The 17,127-nt window shown below is 43.9% G+C and overlaps 1 protein-coding gene across 2 annotated transcripts in view; it reads right to left on the bottom strand.

Annotated features, from left to right (window-relative positions):
* Nucleotides 1-16,654, bottom strand: part of PLEKHM3 (pleckstrin homology domain containing M3) — an 85,628-nt gene extending 68,974 nt beyond the window's left edge. For both annotated transcript variants that reach the window (XM_062579148.1, XM_062579147.1), the window contains exons 1-2: nucleotides 15,965-16,654; nucleotides 3,848-4,783 (exon numbers count right to left, since the gene is read on the bottom strand). In XM_062579148.1, coding sequence (XP_062435132.1) covers nucleotides 3,848-4,783; nucleotides 15,965-16,568 — 1,540 coding nt within the window. In that variant the 5' untranslated portion in view covers nucleotides 16,569-16,654. The remainder of the gene's footprint in view (nucleotides 1-3,847; nucleotides 4,784-15,964) is intronic.
* Nucleotides 16,655-17,127: the final 473 nt, after the last annotated feature.

Here is a 17,127-nt window from a genome sequence, read left to right as displayed (position 1 = left end):
AGGAGCACCGAGGAGGCCAGAGAAGGAAACAGGACAGCCACTGGAGTGCTCGCCACCGGCCACCACTGCCTGGAAGGTGCTGCACTTGTCGAATAGATGGTTTGATGGAAGTCACTTCATCCCAAATTCCTAACCTGGTCAGTTGTGGGATTTTTCTTGCATCCAGATTAAATAAATTTATAAAAAAATAAAACCAACCACTATATCATGATGCACATCTCTCATTAGCTACATATTGAAGAACAAATCACAAAAGCTAATGTTTATCAGCTTGGACCCATGACCAGCTTTCACTTCATATCCATGTTAGGGCACGGGCAGGTCTCCCCAAAGTCTCATCTGTGCAGACCAGGGCTCACAAATGTCACACTTGCTCAGAGCCCCGAACACTGCTCATGGGAACACAGATGTACCTTGTGCAATAACAACAGGAGGAGACCAAGCCTACAGCTATGTGAACTGTATGTGAAGGACAGACAAGGTTACCATTCTGGTGCCAACAGTTTCTAGCTCCCACTACTTTCCAAAAAATATTACTGTTCTAAGCCAAAACATATAAATAATGGCAGTAAAGGTAAAAAGGTTTAGAAAAACATGCCTTTTCACTGTTAATCAGCAGCCTATTCATTCATCTTTGGAAATCACGAGAAGTAACATGCTGCCTTTTGCAACAAGAGCATTAGAAATGTGGGGAAAAGCCATCCGACGACCAAGCAAAGGAAAACTTTTTGCAAGCTGCTCTTCTGACCCCAGTGTATCAACCGCTTGCCCCCCTGCTCTATGATGACATCTGACACTACGGCCAGGGCTTATATGGAGAGTTGAAAAGTGCTAGTCAGATTCCAAGATAAACTTGTCAATAGCAAGGCACAGACACTGGCATTCTTCCCTACCTGCTTGTGAGTGTCAGCTGTTTGTCTACCAGCAGTCCCTTGAAAAGCTTTTTCAGAAAGAGAAAGGGAAAGGGGGATGTAGAGGGCAATTCAAACAGAGCAATGGGGTGGGGAACCCCACAAAGACTGCAAAGAGAAGGAGGGGAATAAAACAGAGAGTCCCCATCAGGTCCTCCCAACAACCTGCTTTATCAGAGGTTCATTGTCAATCAATTAGCCAAGGCAGCAGGGGTCTGCAGAAAGGGGGGGAGCTCGAGAGACAATGGTCTGCCCTGTTGTATTACTATTTAATCACTTTTCCTAAATAAATAAAGCAGCCCTGAGGTGCTGTCATGTCAAGGGAATTTATAACAAAAAAACCCTTCATTTTTCATTGGTCATTACTTTTCCTTTCCTCCCACCCCTGCAGGACTACAGAGGGTTATTACTGTAGCCTTAAGTTCCATCTTTGTGTTGCTCGCCTTTGATTCCCACTCGGACCTTGCCACTTTCTGGCACTAATTTGTCAGGCCGAACAAAGGAAGGATTTGTACCTCCTGTAAGGTCTCAATTAGGAAAAGCTTCTGCTGTATTATGTGCCATTGGGACAGGACACAAAGACGGTAATTACAGGAATTTGCACTAAATGGCTGAAGAATTCACAGCAAAACTTTTCTTCCTCCCCCCTCCTCGTCCTTTTCCAAGCTTACTCCTCCCAGCAGCCCTGGGGAAAACGGTTCTCAATGCCTGCAAGATGTAATTACCAACAGCAGGCCCCTCAGGTTAAACAGCAGCCCATGCAGGGGAACAGCACAAACTGCCTGCAGGGAGCAAGGCGCAAGGGGAGAGCCTCAGCTTGCTGGTGTGCCTCCAGGGTCTCAGCACAGGCTTTTCTGAACCGGACAAGATTTCCTTGTTTCTCCCAGTTATAATTATGATTATTCATTCACTTGTACTGTGGTAACAGCTAGAAGTTCTAGTTCAAGCTTAAAGATCTCCTAGGAGGGTCCCAGGACACACTGCAAACCACCTGAAGGAAGGGCTGTGTGTCCCTGTCCTCAGGTAGCGAGTCCCATCATCCTGCTTCTCACAGGCTCTCCATAAGTTGTGTTTCTCGTCATGAGAGCTTTTTTTCAGTATCGCACACCACAAGGAGCTTACAGGAGCACTGGGTATGCCTCATATAGAAGTGTATCACAAAAAAACTTTACGCAACTCTGGCAGAGTGCTTTATTTCTGTTGTGTATACATGATTGAGTGAAGATGACACATCCCAAGTTTGGGAGAGGAAATCCACCCTTTTCCACGTAAAATTCTGCATCCACACTACATAATGCAGGACTAAAACCCCTTTCACATTAGAAAGGAGGGGGTTTTTTGTGTTGCTGTTCTGGGGTCTGATCCCACTTTTGAGGAGATTGATGCCAATGCTCACTTGAAACTCTCCTGCACCTCAGACAGAAGATGGAAAAAATGCCAAAATCTTTCTCCACTGAACTTTGAATGAAAAGAAATAAGGAGAACAAATAAAGTTTGAATGGAATCTGGGACATTACCATAAATTGAGGTTGTTAATTCTGCTGTCTTTGGAGTTTCACAAAGCCAATCTGCTGGGTAACACACCAGGCTGGATCCATCCTGAGGACTTTTATCCAACCCATTCGCAGAGTTTCCCTGCTGCTTTCATTCTCACAGCTACCACTGATGGTAGGACACCACTGTGTCCCTGTTTTATAGGCAGCAGATATTTTTAAAGTGCTTAGGTACCCAGTGGTGTTCAGCTGATCAGTTATTATAGTACCCAGGCACCTTAGCTTTCAGCAGGGGCTTGGCACATTGTTATTCCTATAAAAACCACAGGTGACTAGGTGGGGCCTGTGCACCCTGCAGAGCTGAGCAGTAAGACCATCTGCAGGGATGAACCCAGCTGCACCCACAGCCCGCTTCACAGGCAGCCTACTGGTTCTGGGGGATCAGGACTCCCCCAGTAGGGACTCAGGCCAGCCTGCAGGCTCTGGGCCCCCACAGCCTCACACCATACCTCCCCAGAGCCACGTGTGCATCCAGAGCAACAAGGGATTGCCACATCAGACAGCTCCCCCACCCCACGGCAGAGCGGAGAGGAGGCAGGACCCTAGTAGCTTCTGTAACAAAATGGGAAAATCCTTCTAAAAAGCTGTTTCTAATGCATCTGACAATTTCTAAGTGCATGTAACTGAAGCCAGACATAGAGCACAATTTGGGCACAAAGTACCTTTGCCAAAGTAAAAGGACAATGAACTGTATTTACATGGGTCCCCTCTATTTCTACTTCACTCTCCAACAGGATAAAACCATGCTTTTGCCTTGGATTAGGGTTAGCATTCAAATGAACTAAGATTTTGGTTAAGAACAATTAGATGTAGATGCTTAAGGTCATGTTTTCATCTCTGCCTCAGATAAGCAGTTAAGCTCATGCCTGAATCTCGGTGTCAGAACACGTATAGCCAAACAACAGTATTTCAGGGAAGCTTTGAGGACTTCTCCCCAAAAGACTCAGATCTGAACTTGAGCTCCAAAAAGATCTTGCACAGGAGACAGTAATAAAAGGAAACAAACATGCTTGAAGTTAGAAAACTGTAATAGTTAGAATTTAAACCCCTTTGATTCTGGACCATCCTTTCAGTGGCCTGAAGCAGAGAAGAGATCTGCTACCCTGTAAAGCCCTGGACCATTCAATGTTGTATGCTACATGTGCAGGACCAAGTGTTTCACAGCTACTCAAACACTGCTGAATTCCTGCACATCTCATAGGTTTTTCTCCCTATTTTACAGAGAGCAAGAAAAGGCTAACACACCAAAGTGCCCATGGCTGGAGATAAAGGAAGGGAACACCTTTGCACTGCCAAAACGCATGTGAGTTCTTCCAAGGGATTTTCCCCCCCCTTTTCCTGGACAAGGGGACTAGGTGCAGATTCTGCAGTTCAGTTGCTTACCTGCACACTTGAAACTCTGAACTGTGAGTCCTCTCTCTAGTGACAACGTGGTCAGGATGCTCAGGAAGCTAGTGGTCACAGACTGGCGCTTGCTCTTTCTAAGATCTTTTCCAAAAGGCCGATCTCCAGGTTTGTTCCTAAGTGTGACTTGCAGGTCCTGACCTAGACTTCTAGCAGCACTGGCTGCTGTTCGTAGTGCCTCCATCCACTCCCGGGCTCTCTGACGGGTCTCTGCACGCAGGCGGAGGACATCTTGAGGAAAAATGACCTGAAAGCAAGAGTCACAGCCATCCTGAGTATCTGTCTGGACGGACAAGCACACATCAATGTTGTAGCTCAGTAGAGGGTCTTCATCAAGCCTACCCGGTTGGAATGCCATGAGATAGGATCTGTTCAAGACAAAAGTAAATGCCTTCCAGTTATTCTGGACAGTCAACCTATAAAGAGTCCCTGATTTGAGAATATTTTGGTACTCTTTAGTGTTTTCAGTCAAATTCATGGACAGAAAAAGCTCCATGGGCTTCTCTAGCAATCCATTGGTTTGAGGAAGGTCACTGTTATCATCAGGCTTTGGCACATTCTCCAGCTTCTCTTGCTGTCTCATGAAAGTTGGCACAGAGGCACGCACCACTTCCCAGAGTTTCTGCCCCCAGTCCAAAGCCTCCCATGAAGACTCTGCCTTCAGCTGTAGCTGTGAGTTGTCTGACAGAATAGTGTCCACCACCTTGGTTTCAATACTACCAGTAACAGTGACCCTTTGAAAATGCATGAGTGGATACACTGTGGGAAGAGTCTGATTGCCACTGCTGTCCAGGCAATACAGGTAGAGTTCGTATGGGGAGAGCTCAGCGTAAGAGGTTTGCCAGTAGCTGTCATTGTCCCGTCTAATTTCTAAGTATCCCTTCTTCAGAATATTTGGGAATGTTGGCTTGTGTTCTGGAAGACAGAAAATGAAATTTAACTGTTAATTCTTTTTACTTCAGTTTCACACTTATGTCATTTTGGTTTATACATCCCTTCTATCAACATGCTCTATGTTTCCAGACGAGAATCACTGAAATAGCCCTCAGCCAGTAGGCTATATTCATCAAATGCATGCACTGACTATACATTTGAGTTGAGAAAAGTATAGCACTTTTTTATCCACAAATGTAAAAACACTATACAAAAAGGTGATGGGGAAACAGAGGGACAGAGAAACAAAATGATTGTCCCGAGATTATCCAGGAGGATAGTGACAAAGCAACAGAACAGTTGCAGGTCTTCCAGATCCTAGTTCAGAAGGGTACAGTATTATCAAGTAAAACAAGAGTGACAACCCCAAAAAAGCTAAATCCTACAGAAAAGTGACCAGTTATCTCTACATTGTTGTCTGGCTGTTTCTCTCACAGTCTCTATCAACATCTTTGACAGCATTTTACACTCCTTTCACACTCATGTAATAGATTTACCCAAGCAAGATACAGGGAATGGAGAATTGTGTCCAATGACAGTAGTTTCTCATTGCATTTCAGCATGACCCAAGACCAGAACATTTTGCCTAGCTCCAATTACTAGAAAGGAGTTTTGCTGATCTATAAGATTCAGGCTTCGGATGAGCAGAGATGACAAAAAAAAAAAAAAGCTGCTGCTGCCCAGATGCACATGTCTAAATACCTCAGTACTTCAGGCCCTACAAAAAAAATGGCCCAAAGCAAATTTAAGGGAATTTTTCTTTGTTTTGAGAAAATCAGCCCATACACAAGTTGCTCTGGGCATCAAAACAGTAAGAATTTAAACTGAGTTATCAAAAGATTTTCTGAATTTTAAAAAAGGTTGCAGTGCAAAACTTGTTCCAATTCAATTTGCCCCTCTTCAGCCACTGTTAACACTTGTAAATATTATATTTTCACCTGGGGCTAGGCATGTGGATTTATGCAATATATAACTTCAGTGGAATTCATTGTTATATTCCGACGGCAAATTTAATACTTGGCATCCCAAAGTAATCCAGCACTGAGAAACAAATTATTGCTCCCATTTGACTTCTACTTCACCCTCCCTGTAAGGGAAACTGTGATAAGGTTTTGACACTACAAACAGTGTCAGAATTAACAAAGAAAGATAAGAAGGTTTCTACTTCCAGTTGCCCATCGCCCTTGGAGGTTTCTGTTCCCAAAGCAGGAACAAGGTAACTACTTGGGAACAGCTCTTCATCCGTTACCTGGCACAATTAGGCCAAACTAAAATCACCATCAATTGACCTTAACACACTGCAGCAATTCTGGAGCTGCTTCACTAGTGGTTTCTGCCCTCAGGCTGACAGCTTTTGAAGGAGGGATGGGGTAGACAGCTGGAGGTAGAAAAGATTTTCAGAATCACAGTTAAACCAGTTACCACTTACAAGTTAACAGCACATATGCCAACAAATTTTAGACACGATCACTTCTGAGCACCCCTCAGATGCTTTTCATGAAGGGTGAAGAGAACAGAAACATCTGGGTTTGATGATGCTGGGGAACGAACAGCCAAAGATGAGCCTATATAGAAGTTACATACACCGTGCTTCCCAGGGAGTACCGCTAGGATAGGTGGCTGAACCTATCCCCACCATGGGCTTATTGGCAAGTCTGTCGATCCTTCCAGGGGCACAGGGACAATCAGGGAAGGGTACCAGACTGTGAGTATTTGAGGGACTTAGTGACAGTCTTTAGTCCGAAGGGCTTCTGACACCAACTTGTGAGAAAGCAGAGTATGGGCTGCAACATACAGCCTAAGGAGATGTTCCTGTCCTAAGAAGAAAGCACCATTGTAGACAGCTGAGATTTGTATATGGGCAGCAGGACAGCTAAGGACAGCAATTGGCTAGCTCTTCAGTGAAGATCAACTTTAAGGATTCACGAGAACTAAGTAGTCAAGTTCCAGTCAAAATTAACATACATAAGAATTAATTGGTTTGATATACTTAATGTGACCATGCAAACACAAGGCAGGCAAATAAAAATGGGAGAATCATAGAATCATAGAATGGTAAGGTTGGAAGGGACCTCTGGAGATCATCTAGTCCAACCCTCAGCGAAGCCCATACGGGGATTGAACCCGTGACCTTGGCATTAGCAGGATGCTGCTTCCCATCCACACTCACAAAAAGGACACCCTTAGGTTTTGCTTAGCCAGACTATCCTCAGCTTCCCCATTTAGCTCACACATATCTAGAAGGGAGATTGTATTTAATATCATGTTCAAAATACTCTGCACTTTACTTACAAAGATTTCCTGCACAGATGCTAGAAAGCATAATAATAATTAAAAAAAAATCACTACTTTAGCACTAGGTCTGAAAAGGTTCAAAAGAAGTCAATATAACTATACCTTGCAGACAAATAAGCTACTCAAGAGTATTTTGGCTAAATGTGAAAACTGAAAGCTCACTCTAAAACTTAAAATGTCAGAGAAAAAGCACGCTTTCATACCTCAAATGGATAGATACACACAGACACACAGAGGCACGTGCGTGCGCACACACACAAAAAGAGAACCAATTTTGTTCACCATACATCTCTGGCCCTAACATTCATTAGTATTTCTGTGCTAACTCAAAAGCCATTAATTTCTCTGAAACCCACACTAATCCCTTTGTAGTGCAGATAATGGACAGCCATTCTAGAGTCATCTTCCTTTTCTATTAATCCAATCAGAGAGGTAGTGCTTCTGCAGCTCCAACTGCAATCTCTCTCGCTTCCATCAAGTAGAGATGACAGTTCAAGTTTCTCCATAATAAGACAAACTCGTAACCTTCCCCCAGCCACCCCTCCTTCATCTGCACACAGGTTTGCTTGCCTTTTGTTGAGTTAGAGAAAAGCTATCTCTCTCTGCTTTTCATAGAGGCACTCCCTCTCCCTCCTTCACCCCACTCCTTCCCTCAAGCTCTTGCGAATTGGCTCCACACATTCGCACCCTATCTAGGACAAAATCAGCAGCCAACTGGATTAAAATTCAGATGTCTCATATTGTTTAGGTCAGGGCAGTAGATGCTGCCAGAGATGGGTTGAATCCATACGCATCCATACACCAAGCGCATACACCCCTTACAACACCCTCTGCTTCTTTATCTCCTTGATGTGCAGTGTGCCAGATAATACCTTTGCACTCAGACAGTAAATGCTACCTTCCTTCTGTCCACCTTCCAAAGAGAAACAGCATCTCTTTTCCTCCCTGCAGAGATGGGGAGAGTAAATTGAAGAAGAGTAAAAAAGGGAAATAATCACAATAAATGGCCCATGTCTGAGCCATTTGGAGTTATAATTTCAAGGGAGGAGGGGGAAGGAGGCAGAGGGAAACAAAAGGGAGATGCAGGAGCTGAGGACAGGGCGATGTCCTCCCTCTGCTTCTGCCCTCTTCTTCAGGAGCTCCCGCCTCACCCCTTTTGGGCGCCCTGCACTGCACACACCTACCACTCTCCACACTCTGGGCCAGTCAGGGAAGTTAAATGCTTTTTCAGCATGTCCAGAAGATTTATTTTGTTGGACAGCTGACTGTCCCTGCTGGTAAGGCAGGAAAATTTGATTGGTACCATTGAAGCATTTCTGGTAAGAACAAGTAACTTGGAAAAGCGCAGAACCAGAGATGTCCAGTTTTGGAGCTATTTGCGTCTTGAGGCAGCCCTCCTTTCTGGATGTTCTGGTACTGAGTAAGACGTTAGTGCATATCACAGGACTTTTGTCAACAGCTCTTTTCCCCTATCTCCAGAAACCTGTCTCCAAATAACTTAACAGACACCTACAGCACCTATAATGCTCTCTCTAGTCAGGCTGGATCTGTTCCACAGGCTCAGCAGTTTTTCAGATGGCACTGCCAGACACATGCTCAGAAAGTACAACTGCAGAAACCTCCTCTCCTCAGGAAGTCACCTGGAACACCAAAACACAATTTCTCCAACAACTGTCCAATTTTAGCATAGTTTTGGCATAGCAGTCTTGGCCAGAGATAAAAGAGCCTCCTGGGAATGATGCCTCCTATGTCTCACTCCCAGCTTTGCCACAGACTCTGTAAATGAACTTGGTCGACTCGGTTCACTTGTGCTTTTGTCTACTTCCCATGCAAAACAGTCAGTCTTCTGCCCGCTTTCCCAGGAGCTGAGTGCTTTTACTCACTGCTGTTCTCAAAGCACACAGGAAGCCCTCAATCTGAGAACCACATCATACAGCCTCATCTCACACTGCTAATGTCAACAGACAACAGCCAAAAAGGCAAGGTAAAAGTTACTGGACTACTCATCTCTGGTCAGTCCTCCCAAAGAATAGGCCATCAAGCCTTGTACAAGCAAACAGTCTAAACGTACACCCGCAGTTTAGCTATATGAGCCCCCTCCCCTTCAACTCAGCAGAACAAGTCACCTGCTTGGTGGGTTTTGCTGGATCAGGGACAAATTGATCCTCAGCTGGTATAACTGACATCCACAGTACCCATTTCCCTTCTACTTAAAAATAGTCTTTCCTTCCCACCTGTTTTCCCATCTGGCTCTGCAGATGTATCTTTTTCAGGCAGCTATATCAGATTTCACTTGGTCCTGAAGCAGTGGAATTGTTATTTAGCAACAAATTCCCTGCAGCTGGCTCTCTTGTAGCCAAGCCTGCCTTACTCTCCCTATGCCACCTCTTTTCAAGAGACCATTACAGTAACAAAACCTTTAACTAGGGAGCAGTTTGCATTAATTCATATCAACTTAAAAAAAAAAAAAAAAAAAAAAAAAAAAAAAAAACTCCCTCCAGCTCAAGGGTGTTCACTCTTTTTTCATGTTCTTAAGTTCAGGAAAGGCAAAACCTGATCTGAAATGTTAAACATGGCAACCTCTTAATTTTAGATTTGTCCATTGCTGGTGACATTGGCTTTGCTTTCCTTTTATATATATATATATATATATATATGTATATATATATTTTATTTTTCCTCACTCCATTATATTAGTTAGTCATGGTAAATGCAAATATCTATAAAATAACTGCACTTCTCTCCTAGAAGCACTGGATTTATGCTCTCATGTGTCCCTTTCACAAGTGGGAAGAACAAAAATGTAAAAAAAGCAAGCTGGACTTGAATGTGCTTTTAAAAGCAGTTATAATTCAGTTGGCTGTCCTTGCACGTTAGTTAATATCCAAAAGTTAGAACTCTTGAGCCAGACCTTTAGAGTATACCTGTTTCCAGAAATCCTCTCAGCAGAGTTTTGGGAGACAGCACAAAGCAACACCAAAACCAAGCACCTAACTGAATGAACCTCCCAAACAGGATGGATGAAGAACTTGAACAAATTATTCTTCTTTCTTTCAAGTGTGGCTTTGTACATTCCTCTGAACCAGGAGCAACCCCACTGGAAGCCCACAGGATGGACTCCCTGTTGCCCACCACTTCATCCAGTCCTTTTTGCTTCTCCGCAGCAAGTCACCCACTTGTGGAGCAGACCAGCACCCTGTGCCTCCTAGCGCAACGCCTATGCAAGGGGACAGTGGAGAAGCAGGCTTGACTCTCTCAAAATGATAGAAAGGTACAAGACCAACACAGAGCAGGACTCAGATCCTCATCTCTGGCACACCAGGAAGGTATAGCATGCTGAAAAAGATGGTTACGTATCACCAGCTAAGAGATGCATAAAACAGCAGCACTTGCAAAAGAAGTGGGAATATCAAATGAAGATGCATTTGCTGATTTTTGTATAAACTCATTCAACTTCAAAGAAAAGGAAGGAAGGGAATAAAGTGACTGACAAAGCTAAGAAAACAGGGTCAGTTCACATTACGAGAGTTAGCTGACATCACTAAGGGAAAAGTCTTACACAGTGTAATAGGAACTAACCTGAAAATTCAGTTATGAAAGTCATCACATCATCACTGGAAGCAATCAGCACTGCCCCAGGAGATGAACACTCTGATCATTAGGTTTATTGAGTGCCATAACTCCAGAGCAAATTCTCCATTAAGAACAGCCCTCCTGACCAGTATGGCCTCACAACCAAACTCATCAGTGCTGCTTACTGTAATCCCTCCACACTGTGAATTTATTTTCTACTCTAAACGAGCCCCTCCCATCACCTCCCACTGCACTCCCATTTCCACTGCTCTGCACCCTCCCACAGCCTCCCGTGCCAGGGAGCAGATCAGGTCACATCACCCTATGCCAACTCAGCCATCAAGCCCCCGCACCCTCCACTGCTCCTGCTCTCTGCCAGTCCCTGGGACCCTTCCAGCTCCAAGGGAGCCCCAGCCAAAGGAACATGCAGGAGCGAGCTGCAGGGACAAGGTGCAGCACTGCCGGAGTTCACAGAGGGACTAAGATGGGCAGATCCATCCAGCAGATGAACTGAAGTCAGGCAATCCAGTCTGTACTCCTAACTCTGCTCCTGTCAGACCCTAAGCAAGGCACCTCACCTCTCTGTCTCTGCTCATCCACCCGTTCTCTACTGCATGACTTATTTAAGCTATAATATCCTTGGAGAAGGGACCATCTCTTGCTAGATGCACACACAGCACCTGGCATGCAAGGACCAGAGCTCAGTGGAGGACATGCAACTCAAATGGGATCTTAAATTACAATTTTACCCCCTCAAATCTTAAGAAGCCCCTATGTTTCCTGGCGTAGCCGCCTCTTTCCTGATTATCGTTTAATGCCAAAAATAAATTGGCCACGGGAACATTGGCTCTCTAAATGGCTTGACGTCTCTAGGATTATTACTAAGCAGTACAAGGCTTTCTGCCCTCAAGACAGGGAGGTGCAGAGGCACTGTTTCCGCACATATGTCTCTTGGATGACCAGTACCCTTATCTTCTGTGCAGTTTCACACAGCTGAAATGTTCTGACAACCAAATGGCAATTAATAGCAAATCAGTCTGCCCTGACTGTCTGGCTTACACACACAACAGAACAACAGACAGAAAAGATAGTTCTATAGGGATGCTTTTGCAAAACTATAAATGTACTATCCCTCCCTTGGTCACTCCAGATAACAGGTTATGCCGGAAGAGTTTGTGGAAATCTGCAGGCCTAGCAACATGTGCTATATCTGCTCCTGTGAAAGATCATAACACCACAGCTCTCACACATGCTCCTTTTACAAGCAATAAATTCAGTCAAAGAAGAAAACCCTTTGTACTTCCCTCATCAACCCATATACTTAGTTAGGATCCCCTCAGACTCACCCTTCTCTTTGCTGCTGAGCACAACACTTGTCACTGCACCTGGGTAAGGTGGAATCTAGGCTTCTTTATGCCATGTAGGGCTAATATTTGCTGCAGTAGATAAATGAGATCCCTGAAGTCTGTTGATCCCTGGGATAGGAGGAAGTAGCATAGTAAAATGATTCCTCAAACCTCAAGAATCCCCACTCCTCAATCTATGAATCAGTGGCATACTGCTCATGGGTACAGGTTTAGCTACGTCTCGCCATCACAACAATACACTAGAAAAGTACGTCATATACCCAAGAGGTATACGAAGAGGGGCCCAAACCTCTCTGGAAGCATCCCCTGCATAGTCCTGGAAGACAAGATCATACTTTAAAGTGCCCCCAAAAATGGCTAAGCCCCTGGCCAGGTAAAAAGATCTGAAGAGAAGGGGGGGAAATGGATCTGGCCCTGCTGTACAGCTTTAGGGAAGCCACCTTTCCTTGACATGCCTATTTTGCCATGCCACAGTGCTGCAAATTACCCTACATGCCCAGCTTCCTGACAGAGTACACCACCAAAACCAATGGGACTGGTTGGTATGTGCATAACTTTGCTGGAGAGGGACACGAAGCCATTAACTCTCTGCAGTAGGAGTATTTTATTTATTTATTTATTTATTTAGCATGCAGGTGCCCAGCACAAGGAAAGCTCTGCACTCCCCAGGGGCTCACAAGCATGGCAGGCAAAGAAAGAGTTACCCAGGAAAAGTACAATAGCACCCATACTCTCAGGGAGTGGCTGTGTTTAAATGAAAACATCCCCATGACTATCAAATATAACTGCTCACATTTTGTGCTTTAATGATCTAAACAGGCTTTCACTGGCTACAGCAGAAACAGTGTTCTCCCTTTATTTGCCAGGCCATATGCCCAGAAATACAAAAGCCTTCCATGAATTTGCTTACAACTTCCTTCTTCCCTAGTTCCACTTAGGGCTTGACACTGCTCTCTAGCACAAACAGCACTTTTCTAGTACACTAGTTGTTTTACCAGCAGGATCAAGGAGATACTGCCCCAAAAGGCAAAGCTTCTTTTCAAATCTTCTTCTTTCACAGTGCATAGAAAGGATCCAGTTTCACATTACTTGTATTATGAAAAAGTGAGCATCAGGAACAGATAAACTCATAGCAATAAATATATCATGAAAGAAAAAGATAATTCCGAAAAGCTAGTCCATGCAACAACCTGCCTAGCCTCAGAGTACTAAGGGACCTCTGCAGGCTATGGAGGGAAGTTCTTTACCATAGTGAAGACTAGAAGGAGGGGCTGAAGTTGTTCTCAGTATCTCACAGACATTTGTTTAATCTTTGTTAAAACCTTGGGAAGTAATCCCTCAACAGGGCGAGGCCACTATGACCCCTTTAACCACTGCAGCAGCTGATGGCCAAGCTTAATATACATTTTTGAGCCAGACTTAACATGTATATAAGGTCTCCAGTGGAAAATAATGATCAGTCCCAAATACACATATCTGCAACACTCACTTTCTTGGTTTTACTTTTCTCTTTTCAGCTCAGCTCACAGTAGCAGCAAACTCTAAGGCAGGCTCTCTTGTTAACTCAGAGGGAAGAAATACCACAGACACCTTTTAAAACCTGCACAGTAGCTGAACAGAACAGGTCAAGCAAACAGGTTAAGAGAATCCATTTTCAGAGCACAGAAGAAGTCCTCCTTCCTCAAAGACGGTACCATCGCCTTCAAACATCCCATGCAGAAAGGCTTTTGGGAGGCACAAAGCGAACATTGACAAATGCCTTGACCACTTCTGTAAAAAGCAGTAGAGTAAGTGTGGGCAGAGCTCCTCAAAGCTACTGACAGCAGCTAGGCTATAGGAGTTTCCTAGAATTCTTCAACAATTATTACTAATCTGTCTCCTTCCCTTGCACAGCTCACCTCCGAGACCCCAGAACAACCTGACCACACTGCGTCTCTGCTGCCAAGAGCCCAGGCTCTTACACAGGACGGGGAGAGACCTCAGCACGCAGTCTGTGACTTTAGAAGCAATCGCAACCTGGGATAGCACTTCCTAACAGGTTTCCTTTTTTTTGCCTGGGGAGGGGCACAGGGGGCTGTGTGTCGCAAAATCATTTCAATTTTTCATTTTGCTTCCCTTTATGAACAGCTGCATCATTGCATGTGTGTATATGGGTGGGTATAATGTGTGTCACCCCAGACAGAGGTGTACTGCACTGAGGTGTATCCCCATGCACTCTTGTAGCTTCCTGTCCTTGAGCCATGGAGTGATGAACCTGCGCAGCCTTGGACACTGTTGCTCTGGGCCAGCTGCATTACTGGCTTGCTTCTTGGAGTCTGGGGAACCAGTGACAGCTTGAAACGACACTCACTGGACAAGTACATGAACAAGTTTGAATGGCTTATACCAGAAGCTCTGGAGTTCTTTGCTCTAGATATTTCTTACTATAAATAGTATAATTAACCACCCCTTTCTCCTCCTCTCACCTTTTTTTTTTTTTTTTTTAAGGCAGCATGGGGAAACTGGGTCAAAAAGATTAAGCCTCAAATGCAATCAGGGTACATGTATTGACCTGTATGACACTAGATTTTACTAGAATTTCTGTGGGCACATAAATGTGTCATGTCTTAAGTTTAACTCCTTAAATGCCCAGACCGGATATTACAGCTGACAGAACACAACAGCTCTACTCCAGGCCAGCAGATGCCTTCCACAGGAGGGACAGCAGCAGCATTGAACACCTAGCCTACAGGAGGCAAAATATATCCCTGAAGAAAAAGAACGGTAAGTATGTTGCTTTTGCAAACCATAAGCAGCTTGCCTGGGGATACAGCAATTATGTCACAACATAATACAGAAACCTATGGGTAAGATTTGTGCGTGCGTGTGTATACATATATTTTAAAACACTGCCATTTACGTACCTGCTTTTCAAGCCCCATAACTGCTGACTTATTTGGAAAATCCACTCTACAAGGCTTGTTTTAACCCTGAACAGCCTAGTTATTCATAACTGGTGTCATTCTACCACACATACAAGCTTCCCCAACCCTTTGTTTTTTTGAAATTCCTTTATTAAGCCATGCCTTTATTTAGATTATAAAATTTTTGTGGCATGAACTGTTTTTCTTTCCCTTAAGTGCACAGTTCACTTCTGGTATCTACAAAATAAATCACAGAGAGGGAGACACCAGTTCAGCTTTTCCAAAGCCATGAACACAATTTCTTCTAGTGGACTGCTTGGGAAAGGAAAAGGAAAAGTATCGTTTGCTGAAACATTGCTTCACATGCCTCGCTGGAGATGCCTGCGTCAATCTGATAACAAGACTTCCTGTATCCCATACAAAGCTGGCAGAGATGCATTAGTATTGACAAGCACAAATGGCATGTTTGAGTTTTTGCTAATTGTATTGTTTATGAACTGAATAGTCAGCATTTCTTAAAGAAATAGAGCAGAGATTTCAGGCCTTGCAGTAAAGCTTTGTATACCCTCTATTTAGCAGTTGTTCTTTTTCGTTTTTTTCCTTTTTTTTTTTTTTTTTTTTTTTAACTGCCTTTGTTTGGATTTGCCATTCTTCAAATAGCTTCACCACTCAAAGATTTTTAGTTTAGGAAAATCAAGTAAGGAAATGATCAGAAATACACAACAAACATAAATGCTTTTTACCTGAGTCAAACTAAATGAAGTAGGAATAAAAATTAAAACAAATGTAGTTTCTCAAACTGTGAAAGGAACAGAAGTCGAGATTGCTTTAAAAACAGACCCTTAGCCACAAAAACAGAAAAAGCTATACTGCAGATAACAGAGCCATGCTGATTTCCATCATCTGAGGAGCTAGCTCACAGCTGGGTTTTCTTCTTTTTAAACAAACAGCTCCTCTTTCAAGATAAATATAAACAAACAGGAAAGCCCTCACACCAACAGAAACAATAAAGCATCAGTACACACCTGTGTTTCCTTGGATGTCCTCCCCTTTAGTTAATGCCAGGTAAGAGAGCAGAGCGCAGTTATCGTCCTGAGCAGGCGGAGGAGGCTGCTGCAGAGAGGTGCCCGTGAACAGCGCTCCCCAGTCCACACAGCTTATATCAGAGCGGGATCTGTTGTGTCCTGGCTTGAAAGTGGAGGCTTCCTCATTCTGCACTAGGATGTCATTCACAGAGCGAGGCCTGTCTCTCCTCCGCTGACAGATATTGAAGATGTTAAAAGCTGAGGTCTCTCCTTCCCCTACCCAAGCAAGGTTGTCTGCAGCTCTCCCCCTCCGCACCGCAAGCTGTTCTTTGGCAGGGAATGCTGCCTGGGCTTTGGTTTCCAAAAGTCCATTTTTGCAGCGATCCCAGATGAGGCTAGTTTTGGCTAAGGAAGTGACATTCCTCAGGTTCCTGCTCTCTGTTATCTGATCAAATACCTCATGCCCAACCAGCTCAGGGACTTCCTGTACACCATATACCTCTGAAGGCTGTACGATCTTATCAAGCTTAGTATCAAAACTATTGAAAAAGTCTTCAGTCACTTCCAAGGCAGGGCTAATATCATCAACTTCGAGAGCCTCCATATTCTGTGCTGCCAGTGGCACCGATGTATCGTGATGCACTAAGAAGATACTGCATGAATATCCAGGCTAAGAGCTGCTTCACACCTGCCCTTTAACTCCATTAACTTAGAGGTGGCGGGACAAATACATTCACCAGTCACAATCTTTAGTGGTAGAAAGAAACCAAACCAACTCGTGTCTTCAGATGTGAGACTTAACATCCACTAATTCAGCTGGTTATAGTTGAGTGCAATGCAAATATTCCATGGAATAAACTTACAGAGCTGAAGAGTGCCTGTAAAGCAGAGCAAAATATCATCTTAATATGCGCTTTTTCCCACAGAAAGCTGTTTAATCACATCACTCTTCCCATCATCCTAGTTCCTTTTTTTTTTTTTTTTTTGACTCTTGCCTTCATTTTGCAACAACATCAGTGAATAAAGTAATCCCTTTGAGGCCTGTGCTGTTCATCAGGTGTGAAATTTGTGGATTACCACTTCTTGAATTGGAGACTGCAGAGAGTAGGGTGGGGTACCAGATAAAGAGGAAACATAGTGACAGCATTTATTAACCAAAATAA

The sequence above is a fragment of the Rhea pennata genome, chromosome 6 (genome assembly GCF_028389875.1).
Source record: "Rhea pennata isolate bPtePen1 chromosome 6, bPtePen1.pri, whole genome shotgun sequence".
Classification (NCBI taxonomy): domain Eukaryota; kingdom Metazoa; phylum Chordata; class Aves; order Rheiformes; family Rheidae; genus Rhea; species Rhea pennata.
The sequence above is the reverse complement of the archived record's forward strand: the minus strand, read 5'-3'. Positions and strand labels throughout refer to the sequence as shown.